The 14,045-nt window shown below is 42.3% G+C and overlaps 1 protein-coding gene across 2 annotated transcripts in view; it reads left to right on the plus strand.

The window, feature by feature from the left end:
- Positions 1-2,586: 2,586 nt before the first annotated feature.
- Positions 2,587-14,045, plus strand: part of EVI5L (ecotropic viral integration site 5 like) — a 54,160-nt gene continuing 42,701 nt past the window's right edge. For both annotated transcript variants that reach the window (XM_060240696.1, XM_060240697.1), the window contains exons 1-3: positions 2,587-2,814; positions 5,475-5,664; positions 6,196-6,420. In XM_060240696.1, coding sequence (XP_060096679.1) covers positions 2,633-2,814; positions 5,475-5,664; positions 6,196-6,420 — 597 coding nt within the window. In that variant the 5' untranslated portion in view covers positions 2,587-2,632. The remainder of the gene's footprint in view (positions 2,815-5,474; positions 5,665-6,195; positions 6,421-14,045) is intronic.

Below are 14,045 nucleotides of genomic sequence, written 5' to 3' on the forward strand. Positions count from 1 at the left end.
CACTGCATCACCCTATCCCATCTAGTCAACAAGTACACTGTGCATAATAAACAGAAATTATTTGTTGCTTTTTTAGATTTAAAAGGTGCATTTGATTCAGTTGACAGGGACCTTCTCTGGATTAAGTTAGATAAACTAAACATGGATAAAAGACTCCTTATGCTTATTGAGAGATTACACACTTCTACCACCTGCCAGATCAAATGCTCATTAGCAGGCAACCTAACATCGAAGATTGCTGCCAATAAGGGTGTCAAACAGGGTTGCATTTTGGCTCCCTTTTTATTCAATTTCTTCCTTAATGACCTGGCTATTCAGTTGTCTGGTCCTGACTGCCATAATCCAAAACTTGGTACATTACATGTACCCTTGTTACTTTATGCTGACGATACGGTGCTGTTGTCCTGCTCTAGAGTGGGCTTAAGACTTCTGTTGTCCCGTTGTGTTCTGTATTTTACTAGTAATAAGCTCCAGCTCAATTATGAGAAGTCCAAAATCTTAGTTTTCTCAAAAAAGTGGAGACTTTACAAATGGATTACTGATGGTAAAGAGATAGAGCAAGTCTTTTAAATACTTAGGTGTTTATTTTCAATATAATGTGACTTGATCTACCCATCGCAAGTATGCAGTGAAGATAGCTAACATCAGTGCATCTGCCATAGCGCACTTTTTAAATGGCAGAGGTAACCAATTTGTGCCAGCTGCCATAAAAATATCCAAAGCCAAAGTAATTTCACAACTTCTGTATGGCATCCCAATCTGGATTGGATCTTATGAAGGTGCTATCGAACGTGTCCAATCCAAATTCTTGCGTAAAATTCTGGGCATGCCAAAATGTGTCCCATATGCAGTTATCTGCTTAGAAACTGGCATGTCTTTAATGGTTCCTAGTGCATGGCTCATGACCTTCAAATTCTGGCTACACTTGCACTACAACTCTGAACCGGGGAGCTATATCTCTCAAATGCTCTCTGAACTTAATTTGTCAAATTGGTCAGCACAAATTGAAAGAAAAATAAAAGCAATGGGTTTATCCCTAGAACTATTGTCCATGCTGTCCTTCGCCACTGCAGTCCAACAAATTAAAAATAGGTTGCTAGATATTGAGCACCAAGACCTATACAGTCTGACTAAGAAAACTTGCTCCCCACTGAGTTTTGAGATCTCTCTCAGTACTGGGAAAATGGCCTCATATCTATCCGTCTTGCAGGTGCCACAGCAGCGTAGAGCTTTTTCCCTTGCCAGATGCAACGCCATGCCCTCTGCCATTCTTTATGGCAGATTTAACAAGACAGCCTACTTAGTCAGATACTGTCTCTGTAAGCAAAAATGTGTGGAGTCAGTTATTCAGATTTTTCTTTATTGTAATTTGTATACAAATCTTCGTCACAAGTATTTACATCCTCTTTTAGTTAGCATGGTTGATTGTTCTGATGCACTTAAGGTCTATAATCTTTTGAACGATACTTCATCTAGTGTCACTGAGAATGTGGCTAAGTTTCTTTATTCTGTTTTAAAGGCACGCCAGAGGATCTCATAGAAATAGTTCATGTTTATGCTTTTCCTGATGTATATGTATGCAATTGCTCCATTTTATCTTTTTTAAAAAAAAAAAAAACAATTTGCTCTGATATATACATCTATATATTTTATGCCAATAAAGGCTAACTTGACTTGACTTGACTTAACTAAAGGGACATCAAAGGGACATTATAAAATACAATGGTTCTTCTGTTGGGGTACTTTTATATTCAATATTTTACATTTCAGATTTTATAACTGACCTATTTTGCAACCAGATTATTAGTTTCATTATTACTATATATTCAGCTTATGTGGGGCTGCTTTAAGCACTGTTCCCACTGTGGAAGCAAACTCACTCCTACAGACGGGCGTTCCCTCTGCCTGTTCTGCCTTGGGGAAGCCCACCACCCAGATATGTGCACTATCTGAAGTTTAGAAGACAGACTTGAAAAAATTGTAGTTCCCTTCTCCAGCAGGCTCTATTGGAATCCGTGCTAAAGCCTCAAACTATGGAAGAATACTCCACTCAAGGGGAGTCGTTGGTATTGGCTGTTGCTTCTTCCCGCCATCATACACCTTCAAAATCGACCCACACATTCACTTCGGTAGCATCCACATGGACCTCGATTGTGGCAGAAACATCCTCTTCAACGCGGAGTGGGGAAGGGCAAACTTGGGAGTAAGGGAATAGAACTATACTATCTAACTATAACTATTTTAACTAATCTAACTAGAACTCCATTCCAACTGCCCCAACTCCAATGAAGGTGGCTGGATCCCACTCCGCTGGATCCCACTCCACCCATCTCTTTTTGGCAGATTCGGATTTCTCTTAACTTTTCTGTCTGAAAAGATTTTTGGGAGAGTCAGGCCTTCTCAGAGGCCTGTAGAAGAACAGTAGGATGTCAATCAAAACCCTTTCATGCCTTTCCTGAGATATCAGCTGGCTGTTAAAAACAATGCTGTTCTAGATGGGTCTCTCTGGCCCATCAAGTATATGTATTAATGATTAAAGTACAGAAATGAAAAAGGAACTGTTTTTAAAACTATGTTGCCTTCTTTCAGGTGATACTTTGACCTTCCTGAAAATTTATTTTGAGGATTCTGAATGAACATCCCCACTACACTCAGACTGTCTGAGATGGCAAGTCCAGCAGTCAGCCCAGACTCTTCCTCCCACGATGCACTCTCTTCCGTCAACTCAATGCCTGCGTGTTCCCCCACATCAGATTCTGAGAACCTGAGCCCAGATGAACTGGAGCTGTTGGCAAAGCTGGAAGAACAAAACAGGTGAGAGGTGCTCTGAGTTCTGGCAGTGCTTTATTACAGACTAGGAATAAGACCCGTTGTGAAGAAAAATACAATAGAAAGAGGCTCTGGGTGAGTGCCCTCCCACTCTTGCTGTCTTCCTACCCACCCAAGTGAAGGCATATACTCTTCTCCACCTCAAGGAGAGCTAACTTCTGCCATCTGAAGAGCAATTGTAATTTTGAGTGACCTTCAGCCCTCACTTGGAGATTGGCAACAATGGTTCCCCATGAGGAAATGGCTGGAGGGTGGATTTTATGGCATTGTACTTGCCTGAGGTCCCACCCCCTCCTCAAAGCCACCCTCTCTAGGCTCTACCCCTCAGATCTCCAGGAATTTGCCAACCTGGAGTTGGCAACTGCCAAGTCACACTGGCTGTCATAGGACTGCTCCTGGACAGGAGGAAGCAGCCAGACCTAGTTAAGTCATGCTAGTTGGGTGGCATCAAGTCATCCAGTGGGTGCTGCCAGGCCTAGGGTAGCCAGCCTCCAAGTGGAACTGTAGATCTCCTGGTATCACAACTGAACTCCGGAAAACAAATATCTCTCCCCCTGGAGAAAATAGCCACTTTGGAGGGTGGACTTATATTCAGCCGAGGACAACCTTGGTTGTAAGTTGAAGGGTTAGCTGTTACTTTTCTACCGGGAAATGGATCAGAGATGTCCACTGAGATGGTGAGAAACAGTATGGAGTGCCTTCCAAAGTCTCGAGGCGGCAGGAGGAAGGTTGCGGGCCTAACTTGCCTGGGAAATTATAGATGTTTGTATAGAAATGCTAGAAGTGTTCGAAGTAAAATTGGTGAGTTGGAATGTTTAGTGTTGGGGGAAAACATAGACATTGTGGGAATTTCAGAAACTTGGTGGAATGAGGAGAATAAGTGGGACACGGTGATTCCTGGATATAAGTTGTATCGGAAGGATAGGGAGGGAAGGGTTGGAGGTGGGGTGGCTCTGTATGTCAGAGAGGGTATACAGTCCAGTAACACTGAGGTCAAAGAATTAGATTCCCTTCTAGAAATGCTTTGGGTCGAAATAGAGGGCCCAAACAGAAATTTAACTATGTGAGTTTGTTATCGCCCACCAAATCAAAAGATAGAGGAGGATTATAATATGATGAAAGGATTAAAGATAGAGGCTAAACGTAAAAACTGTGTCGTAATAGGTGATTTTAACTACCCGCAGATTGATTGGGTCAATAGGTGTTCAGGTCGAGAGAAAGAGATTGAGTTTCTATATACTTTCAATGACTGTTCTATGGAGCAGATGGTAACAGAACCTACCAGGGGTGGGGCGATCCTGGATTTGGTCCTAAGTAATGCCCAAGACTTGGTGAGAGATGTTAAAGTGATCACACCGCTTGGGAGCAGTGACCATAACGTTATTGATTTCACCATTTGTGTAAATAGAGAGTTGCCCCAAAAGACCAGCACAACCACTTTTAACTTTAAAAGGGGTAAATTCTCTGAGATGAGGAGGCATGTGAAGAGGAAACTGAAACGAAAGGTAAATACAATCAAAACCCTTGGGGAAGCTTGAAGGCTATTTAAAACTACAATCCTAAAAGCTCAGATAAAATATATACCACAAGTTAGGAAAGGCACAAACAGGTATAAGAAAAGGCCTGCATGGTTAACAAACAAAGTAATGAAAACTGTAAAAGGTAAGAAGGACTCCTTTAAGCGGTGTAAAGCTAGTCCAATTGAGATTAATAAAAGGGAACTCAGGCTGTGGCAAATCAAATGCAAGACTGTGATCAGACAGGCAAAAAGGGACTATGAGGAGCATATTGCAAAAGACATAAAGACCAACAATAAAAATTTCTTCAAATATATTAGAAGCAGGAAACCAGCCAGGGAGGCAGTGGGGCCCTTGGATGACCAAGGGGTAAAAGGATTACAAGGGGTAGAAGGAGGATAGGGACGTGGCTGAGAAGCTGAATGCATTTTTTGCCTCCATCTTCACTGTGGAAGATGAGAAGTGTTTGCCTGCTCCAGAACCACGACTTTTGGAAGGAGTGTTGAAAGACCTGAGTCAGATTGAAGTGACAAGAGAGGAGGTCCTACAACTGATAAACAAATTAAAAACTAATAAGTCACCAGGTCCAGATGGCATACATCCAAGAGTTCTGAAAGAACTCAAAGTTGAACTTGTGGATCTTCTGACAAAAATTTGTAATCTTTCATTGAAATCTGCCTCCGTTCCTGAGGACTGGAAGGTAGCAAATGTCACCCCCATCTTTAAAAAGGGTTCCAGAGGAGATCCGGGAAATTACAGGCCAGTCAGTCTGACTTCAATACCGGGAAAGTTGGAAGAAACCATTATCAAGGACAGAATGAGTAGGCACATTGATGAACATGAGTTATTGAGGAAGACTCAGCATGGGTTCTGTAAGGGAAGATCTTGCCTCACTAACCTGTTACATTTCTTTGAGGGGGTGAACAAATATGTGGACAAAGGAGACCCAGTGGATGTTGTTTACCCCCATTTGCTGGTGCCATTTGGGAGTGGTGGGCTCAGTCCCTGGCCTCAGTGTTTGTGGTGGGGTCTGGACCCCGTGGGCCCTGCCATGACTACAGGCCTGGTTTGAAATGTAATCTATTTGTACTGTTAAGAATACTAATGAGTGTGGTTGGTATCTTCCAGGCTTCTTGAGGCAGATTCCAAATCTATGCGTTCCATGAATGGTTCCCGAAGGAACAGTGGGTCCTCTTTAGTCTCCAGTTCTTCCGCCTCTTCCAATTTGAGTCATCTTGAGGAAGATACTTGGATCTTGTGGGGACGGATTGTCAATGAATGGGAAGAATGGCGAAAAAAGAAGGAAAAGTTACTGAGGGTGAGGAATGTGGTGGGTAGCTTTGGAAATCAGTATATTTCCCCTCCTGCCACTTGAATAAAGTTCTTGCAATGTTTTTTTCCAGATCACAATAGCCAGAGTGTCAAACAATGTTGAGAGCTTAAAAGCAGACAATATTAGAACATGTGCCTTTTAATTGGGGAAAAGCAGTGGAAGGAAGATGTACACAGAAAGATATAGTGCAGTGAGTCTGCAGAGGCAAGGAACTGGGTGGAAAACAAAAATCCAGCCCCAGCAGCTGGCTGGTTAAAGCACACAAACCTTCAATATTTACATAAGTTGTTTAGACTTCCAGAAGACCTTCTGAAGATATATTCAAGAAAGTCCAGCTTCAGAGGCTCTTTGGTTTCAATATGCTGTGATTATGATAAATTTATTTGGAATTGATTGCATCATATCTAGTGTACACGTTAGCTCATGTCAGAGGTTTAAAATAGGCATTTTTCTTGGGGTATGAAGTATGAAAAGGACTTTGGCTATGTTATTTATTAATGGTTTGTCTTTCCTCAGGAGTTGATAAGAAAAGGAATCCCCCACCACTTCCGAGCCATTGTTTGGCAACTTCTGTGCAGTGCCACAGATATGCCTGTAAAGAATCAGTATTCAGAACTATTAAAGATGTCCTCTCCTTGTGAAAAGCTGATCAGGAGGGATATTGCCAGGACATACCCTGAACATGAATTCTTCAAGGGACAGGATAGCCTGGGCCAAGAGGTCCTCTTCAATGTCATGAAGGCAAGTAGGCATACCTGGTAAACTTGCATTGGCAATTATCATTTAATTTTAAAACCTTGTGTGGATAGAGGGCTTTTCATGACTTTGTAGCTCAGCTTCTGATTGGCTTTCTAGTTAGTATGGTTCTTCTGGACTCTTGTTATGGCTGTTCTACCTCCTTAGCATGTAAAGTGGGCTAGAATGGTAATGTATTGAGATGTGACCTTGGAGGTGTAATTAAAACCATATTGTTTGTCAGCCTTGAGTGGTGAGTAGGGGAATAGAAGGGTGGCTTATTTGAAAAAATACCTTTATCCACTTAAAGCTGTCAAAGGAAGATAATCAAATAATGGAAATTTTAGGAAAAAGCGGGGCATTTCAGAAACTAAAAATAAACTGACTTCTACCACCTTAAATGCTTATCCTCTTGGTATGAATTATTCAGTGTAACTGGCTGTTTTTTCTGCCAGTCTAATTTATTGTCTAACCACACAGAGCTGCTCACTTTCATAAGCAGTAAGTGGTCACTGATGATATCTCAGTGTTCTTGGCTTTTTCAAAGTTAAAAATTCTTGCATGGGTTCCAGAAGTCATATAGATGATCCCTTCCATTACATAAGGCTTTTGTATGCAGTCACTTTGATGGGATACACATTAAACTGGATAGGCTGAAGATGGTACAACATTCAGTGGTGTCTACAGCTGCCACTGTTACACATTTCTTCCTTGCCTCCACCCCAAGCCATCAATTGCTGAAAGGCTGGTGGCAATGGGATTTCATTGTGTGTTGATCCTCCTAGCCCAGTGTTTCCCATTTGCAGGGTCATGACCCAGTACTGGGCCACGGACGCCTCACTACCAGGTCACAAGAAAAGCCAAAGCTAGCCCTGCCCCATCTCTGTGTTGTGCAGAGAGGAGCTGGGCTGCCTCTCCTTCTCCCTCACTCCCAGTGTTTGAGAGAAAAGCTAGCCTCCACTGGCACTTTAGACCCATGAAGTGCTCTTCAAGGTATGAGCTTTCATGTGCCTTGCAGTGTGTTCTTTTGGGGAGATTTCCCCGGGAGGCCTGGGTGGCAAAGAAGGATGTGTGTGTTTTTTTCAGCCGGGAGGAGCGGGGAGTGGGCATTCCAGTAGCTATTTTTTTTACCTAACGACCCCTGGGCAGAATTTTTGCTGGCTGGGGTCATCTGATGGTGAGGAAGGCTTTTTATTTTATTTTCCTTCCTTCCTTCCTTCCTTCCTTCCTTCCTTCCTTCCTTCCTTCCTTCCTTCCTTCCTTCCTTCCTTCCTTCCTTCCTTCCTTCCTTCCTTCCTTCCTTCCTTCCTTCCTTCCTTCCTTCCTTCCTTCCTTCCTCTGCAAGTGATGCTCTGTCTGTATTCTTGCTGCTTGGAGGGGGTAAGCAGCAGTGGGAGGGCTTCTAGTGCCCTGGCCCCTCTGGTGAATGTTCTGGTGCTTTTGGGGCATTGTATGAGGGAATTTTGGACTGGCCTGATCCAACATGGCTCCTCTTATGTTTATGTTCTTTCTTTCCATGTCTTTCTTTTCCTTTCCTTCCATTTCATTCTTTCCCTTTCTTTCTTTCCCTTGCTCTTTCTTTCTTTCCTTCCATTTTTACTGGATGAAACTTTTCTGTTCATCATACTGTTGTTGCAGACATAGAAGCTCTGCCAATGAAAGTTGGCACCCCCAGTTGTAGCCAGATGGCCTTCTATGAGATTTCTGTGTGAGTGAAAGTAAGAGGTGTGGGGCAGAAAGAGATTATTGGAGATTACTGCGGAATATCTCAACAGCACTGGAAGAGATGGTACTATGAACTTGGCAATCATTTTATTGGCCCTGCTTTTAACAGCTGTCTGACACCAAAATTAAACTCCTCCTGTAGATATGAAAAAGGATGAAAGTAGTTCATTGGCTAAGTATCTGCACAACAGGTTGCTTTTAAAAGCATGGGAAACACAGCCAGTAAAAAGCTGCAAGCCCCTCATAAATATCCTTTTTGGGATAACTGCAGAAAAGCTTGTATGAACTTCATATAACTTGAAATTAATTCATTAATTGCAGTACAATTCTCTGCTACCTTTCACAGCAATTTCCCCGTGTTTCAACCAAAGAAAAGTATGAAAAATAGCTGTGGAAAGATTTTCTTGAAACCACACAAACTTGATTGTAGCTTGAGGCAGGGTTCCAGTAGTAGCAGCTGAAGGAAGGGCCTACTAAATGTGTCAGCATATTTTGAGGTAGAGCAGCTGCCAGGGCCCAGTGTGGGTGGTATACAGTGCTGGCATTCCTGATGGCAATGGCAACAGCACTCCCAACTGCATACACTGGCGAGTGCTGTTTTTTCAGCCGGGAGGGGCGGGGAGTGGGCATTCCAGTAGCTATTTTTTTTGCCAAATGACCCCTGGGCAGGAAGGGATGTATAGGTGGTGCAGGCAATTGAACATGGGCATTAGGAGTGCTTGCAAGCTGGAGAAGAATACACAAACAGATAGGTGCATGCAGGTGTGGGGGTGAAAAGAGAGAACCGCCCACTTTCCACCCCCATTTTGGCTCAGCATGAATTTCAGAGAGATTTTTCTGAAAATGAATTTACTTCCAAAGAAGAGGCAGGTTTGGGGGGGTGCCCTGGAAGTGACATCACAGGAAAAGGTGGAGTTTTGGTTCAGTATGCCCCGGAAGTGACATCACTTGGTCCTTGACACCACAGGAAATGACATAATCCCTATCTTCCACCCTGAAAGTCTCCTGGCTCCACCCCCAAATTTTAGTGGGCCACGAGGGAGAAGTGTAAAAATAACCGGGCCACGGGAAAGAAAAATTTGGGAAACCCTGTCCTAGGCATCTTCTACAGAGCATGGTGATTGCAAAACCACTGTGCTGTTAAAGAAAACAGCAGTTTGCTCTCTGTTTCCTGCAAAAAGGGTGGACATTCAGCTTATTCCTGGATGGAATCGTTATAGTGATGACAGTGAGCGGGATTGTTGTGTTGTGTACATCAGTACTACTGTTAGAATCCCTGAACAACAAAAGCTGACATCTATGCATTTCACTTGTCAGCTTTTCAGAATCTTTATGCTGTAGTGAATGGCTATGACTGTGTCATGGCTGAGATCATAAACTCTGGGGACAGCATTGGATATATGGTTTGCATCATTTTTAAAATTTAGATATTCAGTCACAAGGCTACCTTGAGAGAAGTGGTTCTGTTTAGCTTCTTGCCTTTTACAGTCAGGGATGGGAGGATGCTTATTCCTTTACAGATCAATCCAGTTCTGTAGCTATAGAAGAAATCTTGTAACTTGTGAGAAACTTAATATTATTAAACTGAATGGGTCTGGATGATGGAATATCCTCTAAAGGGAAGGGGAAGCAGTATTCTCTTTAGCTTGAGGCCTTGAAATGAGTTCAGGTTTTTCTTTCAAAGAAACTATGTGCTTTGTACAACTGTGCTCTCAGAATTGCCAAGCTAATAACAGTTGACTTTGGAGCAGTAATAAGATAATCACATACTACATTGATGCAAACTTGAATTTGTCACTGAGTATGCCCAGCTAGTGTCCTCTTGGGCATAGGAGACCTACATTAATCTCACAATGTTCAAGCAAAATGTAGGAATCACACTGAATTCCTTGAAAAAATAGGATAAAAATGAAATAAACATGCTGAACAGGGAACTGCAGCTCATCACATTTTATTAAAATATGTGAAAAAGCTCTGAAACTGTGTTTGATGCATTTGTGTTCTGCATTTTCTCCTAAATATATGAAGACTGAGTGGTTTCTTCAAGGAAACATGTTTTTTTCATGGTAGCCATGTTATTCCTCCTTTAATAGTGTGGTTGAAATCAATGGTCTTAGACTGGAGTAACTGTTCATAACAATGCACTGTGATTTGGTTAATTCCAATCCAATCCAAAAACCTTTACTGGCTCAATTAATTTTTATTATATTAAGGTGTGCTGTTAATGCAGAACCCTCCATTTGAGTATGATCTCAGTTATACCTGAATGGAAATGCTACATATTAGCATGGAAAGCATCTTTTGCTGCAGCTGAGATACTGCAAAGGTGTGGCACTTCAGGGTACACATACTTCCACTTTCATTCTCTTAAGTGTTGTATGTATAGGATATAAAATTCTCAGTTCTACAAAAATAGACTGTAGCCAAGTCTCCTGAAGGAGTAGAATATTGAGGAAAAGGAAAGGCCCCCTGTGCAAGCACCATTCGTTTCCAACTCTGGGGTGACGTTGCTTTCACAACATTTTCACGGCAGACTTTTTACGGGGTGGTTTGCCATTGCCTTAGTCTTTTACACTTTCCCCTCAGCAAGCTGGGTGCTCATTTTACCAACTTTGGAAGGATGGAAGGCTGAGTCAACCTTGGACCGGCTACCTGAACCCAGCTTCCGCCGGAATCGAACTCAGGTTGTGAGCAGAGAATTCAGACCACAGTACTGCAGTACTGCTGCTTTACCACTCTGTGTCATGGGGCCACTAGAATATTGAAGGAAGCCATAAATGTTTTTGTGTCTTTACAACATCCTTGAGGCTCAGCCAGCAATATTCCAACTCAAAATACAGAGTTCACAAGTCCCAGTTAGTCAATTTTTTTGCTGTTGAAGTATTTAATGCTGGCAACTTGGGGGTATTCCCTGGGTTAATTATAATTTTTTGGCTCAAGAGGGATAGGAATCTTCTCACTTGTCAAGCTTGGAGCATGTGTCTCCTTACTAGTCAAAGAATGGGTAGTTTCCTCTAGGGGCCTGGCTAAGGATTGATTCATATTCTTATCAGGGGACCTGTATAGGTCATTTGATGAAATCTGTTTTGGATTGCTTACCTGTGTTTGATTCCGGTTAATTTGTACTAGTGTATATGTTGGAGTTTCTGGAATTGGGCAGTAATATTTGCCTTGTTCCTCAAAGGGTAAGGAATGAAATGATTGAACAAGATTTGCCTTTAGTAGGTCCAAATGCTTATCTTTTGAGGGAGATGGCAAGGGGGGAAAGATTTTGGCTTCATCTGATTGGCTAAAACTCTCACAGGCCATGCTGTCAAATAAATCTGATTAATAAACATGGACTTTCTTAGTTGGTGAGAATTCAAACAAGGATCTATTCTCAGTAGAAGGTTGAATTCTCTTTGAGTGAATACTTTTCCTGTCCTTAAGGGGACAGGTGGCTTTTTGCTTGGATCAAACAAGGAATGTGAAAGTTGGATTCTGTGTCTTTCAAAATAAGTGACTGTATTGAGCATCATTGCTGGGATTCTAGGTGAGTAGAAAGTTAAAATATCTCTCTCGCCCTGAATTGTAACCTTTCAGTAAATTTTAGATTAATAGAGGAAACTGATATATCCAACAAGTAGGACAAATGATTTTTAGTATTCCACCTTCCCCACCAGTTTATCAGTTTTCCTCTAACAGGGAAAATAGTTGCTACAATCTGAAGGTTTTTCACCCAGAGCTCATTTTTGTTTTTGGAAAGAGAAGGGGGGAAAAACCTTATATTGTCATACGGAGACCTTTCACTGGATGTTATATTCTTTTTAGCCATATCCTGTGTCTTTGTAACGAATGTTCCAGGTCCAGTGGTTTTATCTTGAGAAGATAATCTGTAATGAACTCAACCTCTTACAGATGAGTTTAAGTGAGTCTGCTGTAAGTGTAGTTTGCAATGCTAGTAGACTGAGATCTTGACTCCTCTTTCCAGTGTTCTCATCAGTAATTGCCATATCATCTTTCTCTACTGAGATAAATGAAACTTTTTGGTTCAGAGAGTGAGATCTGTCAGGTTCCTCAGCCTCCACCTGACTCTAGCATCAAAGGATCAATCCTATTTTTAGTGAAAATGGAGAGACACTAGTAAAAAAAGTAATCTAGCCTGCTTTACTTTGATTCCATGTTAAAATCCCCATCAAAAGGGCAGCCCCTCTTTTGACCCATTTCAATAATCAATAATCCCTGATATAAATCAGTACCCTATAATCAATATGCAGCTGGTTATCTCTAGATTAAATTGGGTCAGTTTCAGTTGCTTAAGAGAGTTTTAAGGGTTTTTTAAGAAAGGATTTAAAATGGCTTAAAAGCCAGAAGAAACTGTTTTAAGAAACTGCATAAAATGAAAGTTAAAACCATTTAAAAACAACAAAAAAGAACAAAACACTATTTAAGAATAAAACACTATTTAAAACAAAAGCTAAAACCAATTAAAATCAGCTAAAACATCCAAGGCTTTTGGTCTTAGGTGATTTCAGTGTCCATGCTGATATGCGAGCTCCACTCAGGCGGCAGACCTAGTGTCATCCATGGTAGCACTAGGACTCTCCCAATATGTATCAACTCCCACTCACAGGGCTGGGCACATGCTGGATTTGATCTTTTTCAGTGGGGATTTCTATGGACCAGATTACTGCTGAGGCAGTGCCATGGTTGGACCACTATGTCCTGAAGGCCCATATGAATGTTCTATCTTGAACCTATTTAGGCGGCGAGCGTATTTTAGCTCACCAGTGGAGTCAAATAGACCCTATGCAGTTCCAGATGGCTCTGCGGGAACCCTGGCCTCCTGGTGACTCATTGGATGCCTGAGTGGAAACCTGGCATGGCCAGCTTTCCATGGCTATTGATGAGATCACTCCCTGGCGTCCTCTCTGCCCCTGTTCAAAGTTTGTGCCATGGTACAATCTGGAACTGCGGCTGATAAAACAGAGGGTCAGATGACTAGAGAGTCAGTGGCAGTGTACTCACGATGTAGTGACTAGAACATGTTATAGGTAATTTATGAGAACCTATGAGATGGCAGTCAAAGCCGCAAAGAAGGCTTACTTTGTGGCTAGGATTGCATCAGCAAATTCATGCCCAGCGCAATTGTTTCCATAATTCGATCTCTTACAACCCTGCCACAAGGCAGACCAAATGTTAGGGAATTGGACATAATCTGTGAGGCTTTTGCTACTTTTTTTTTCAGATAAGGTTTTGTCACTCCACCGCAACCTCCCTGCCACATTTGAAACAGTATGTGAACTTGAGACTCTGTGCCCGTCTTCTAGTTTGATTTTGGATAGTTTCACTCCACTCAGCCTGGAGGAAGTTGACAGGATTCTCTCTACTGTGCACCCAACCCTTGACCATCGTGGCTGATCAAGGCTTGCCAGATAGAGTTAAGGCATCCTTTGTGGGACGTTGTAAATAGATCCCTCCTTGAAGGGCTCTTTCCTATGCCTCTTAAGGAGGCAGTGGTCCACCCTCTCTTAAAAAAACCATCACTGGACCCGGCCGAATTGGCGAACTACCCTTTTGGGGTAAGGTAATTGAGAAGGCAGTGGCGCTACAGCCAGTGTTCCCTCTAAGCTGAGTTAGCGTGAGCTAACTCACAGATTTTTGGCCTCCAGCTCACACATTTTTGTCTTAGCTCAGGAAGGATGACCCCAGAGCACACTAATTTATGCAGTAGCTCACAACTTTAATGCCGGTAGCTCACAACTTTAATACTAGTAGCTCACGGAGTAGAATCTTTGCTCACAAGACTCTACAGCTTAGAGAGAACATTGGCTACAGCTAGAGTTTCCGGGAGGATGCTTCCATGTTAGATTCCCATCATTCCAGCTTCTGCCCAGGCCATGGGACAGAGACAGTACTGGTTGCCC

Source organism: Heteronotia binoei, chromosome 5 (assembly GCF_032191835.1).
Source record: "Heteronotia binoei isolate CCM8104 ecotype False Entrance Well chromosome 5, APGP_CSIRO_Hbin_v1, whole genome shotgun sequence".
Classification (NCBI taxonomy): Eukaryota; Metazoa; Chordata; class Lepidosauria; order Squamata; family Gekkonidae; genus Heteronotia; species Heteronotia binoei.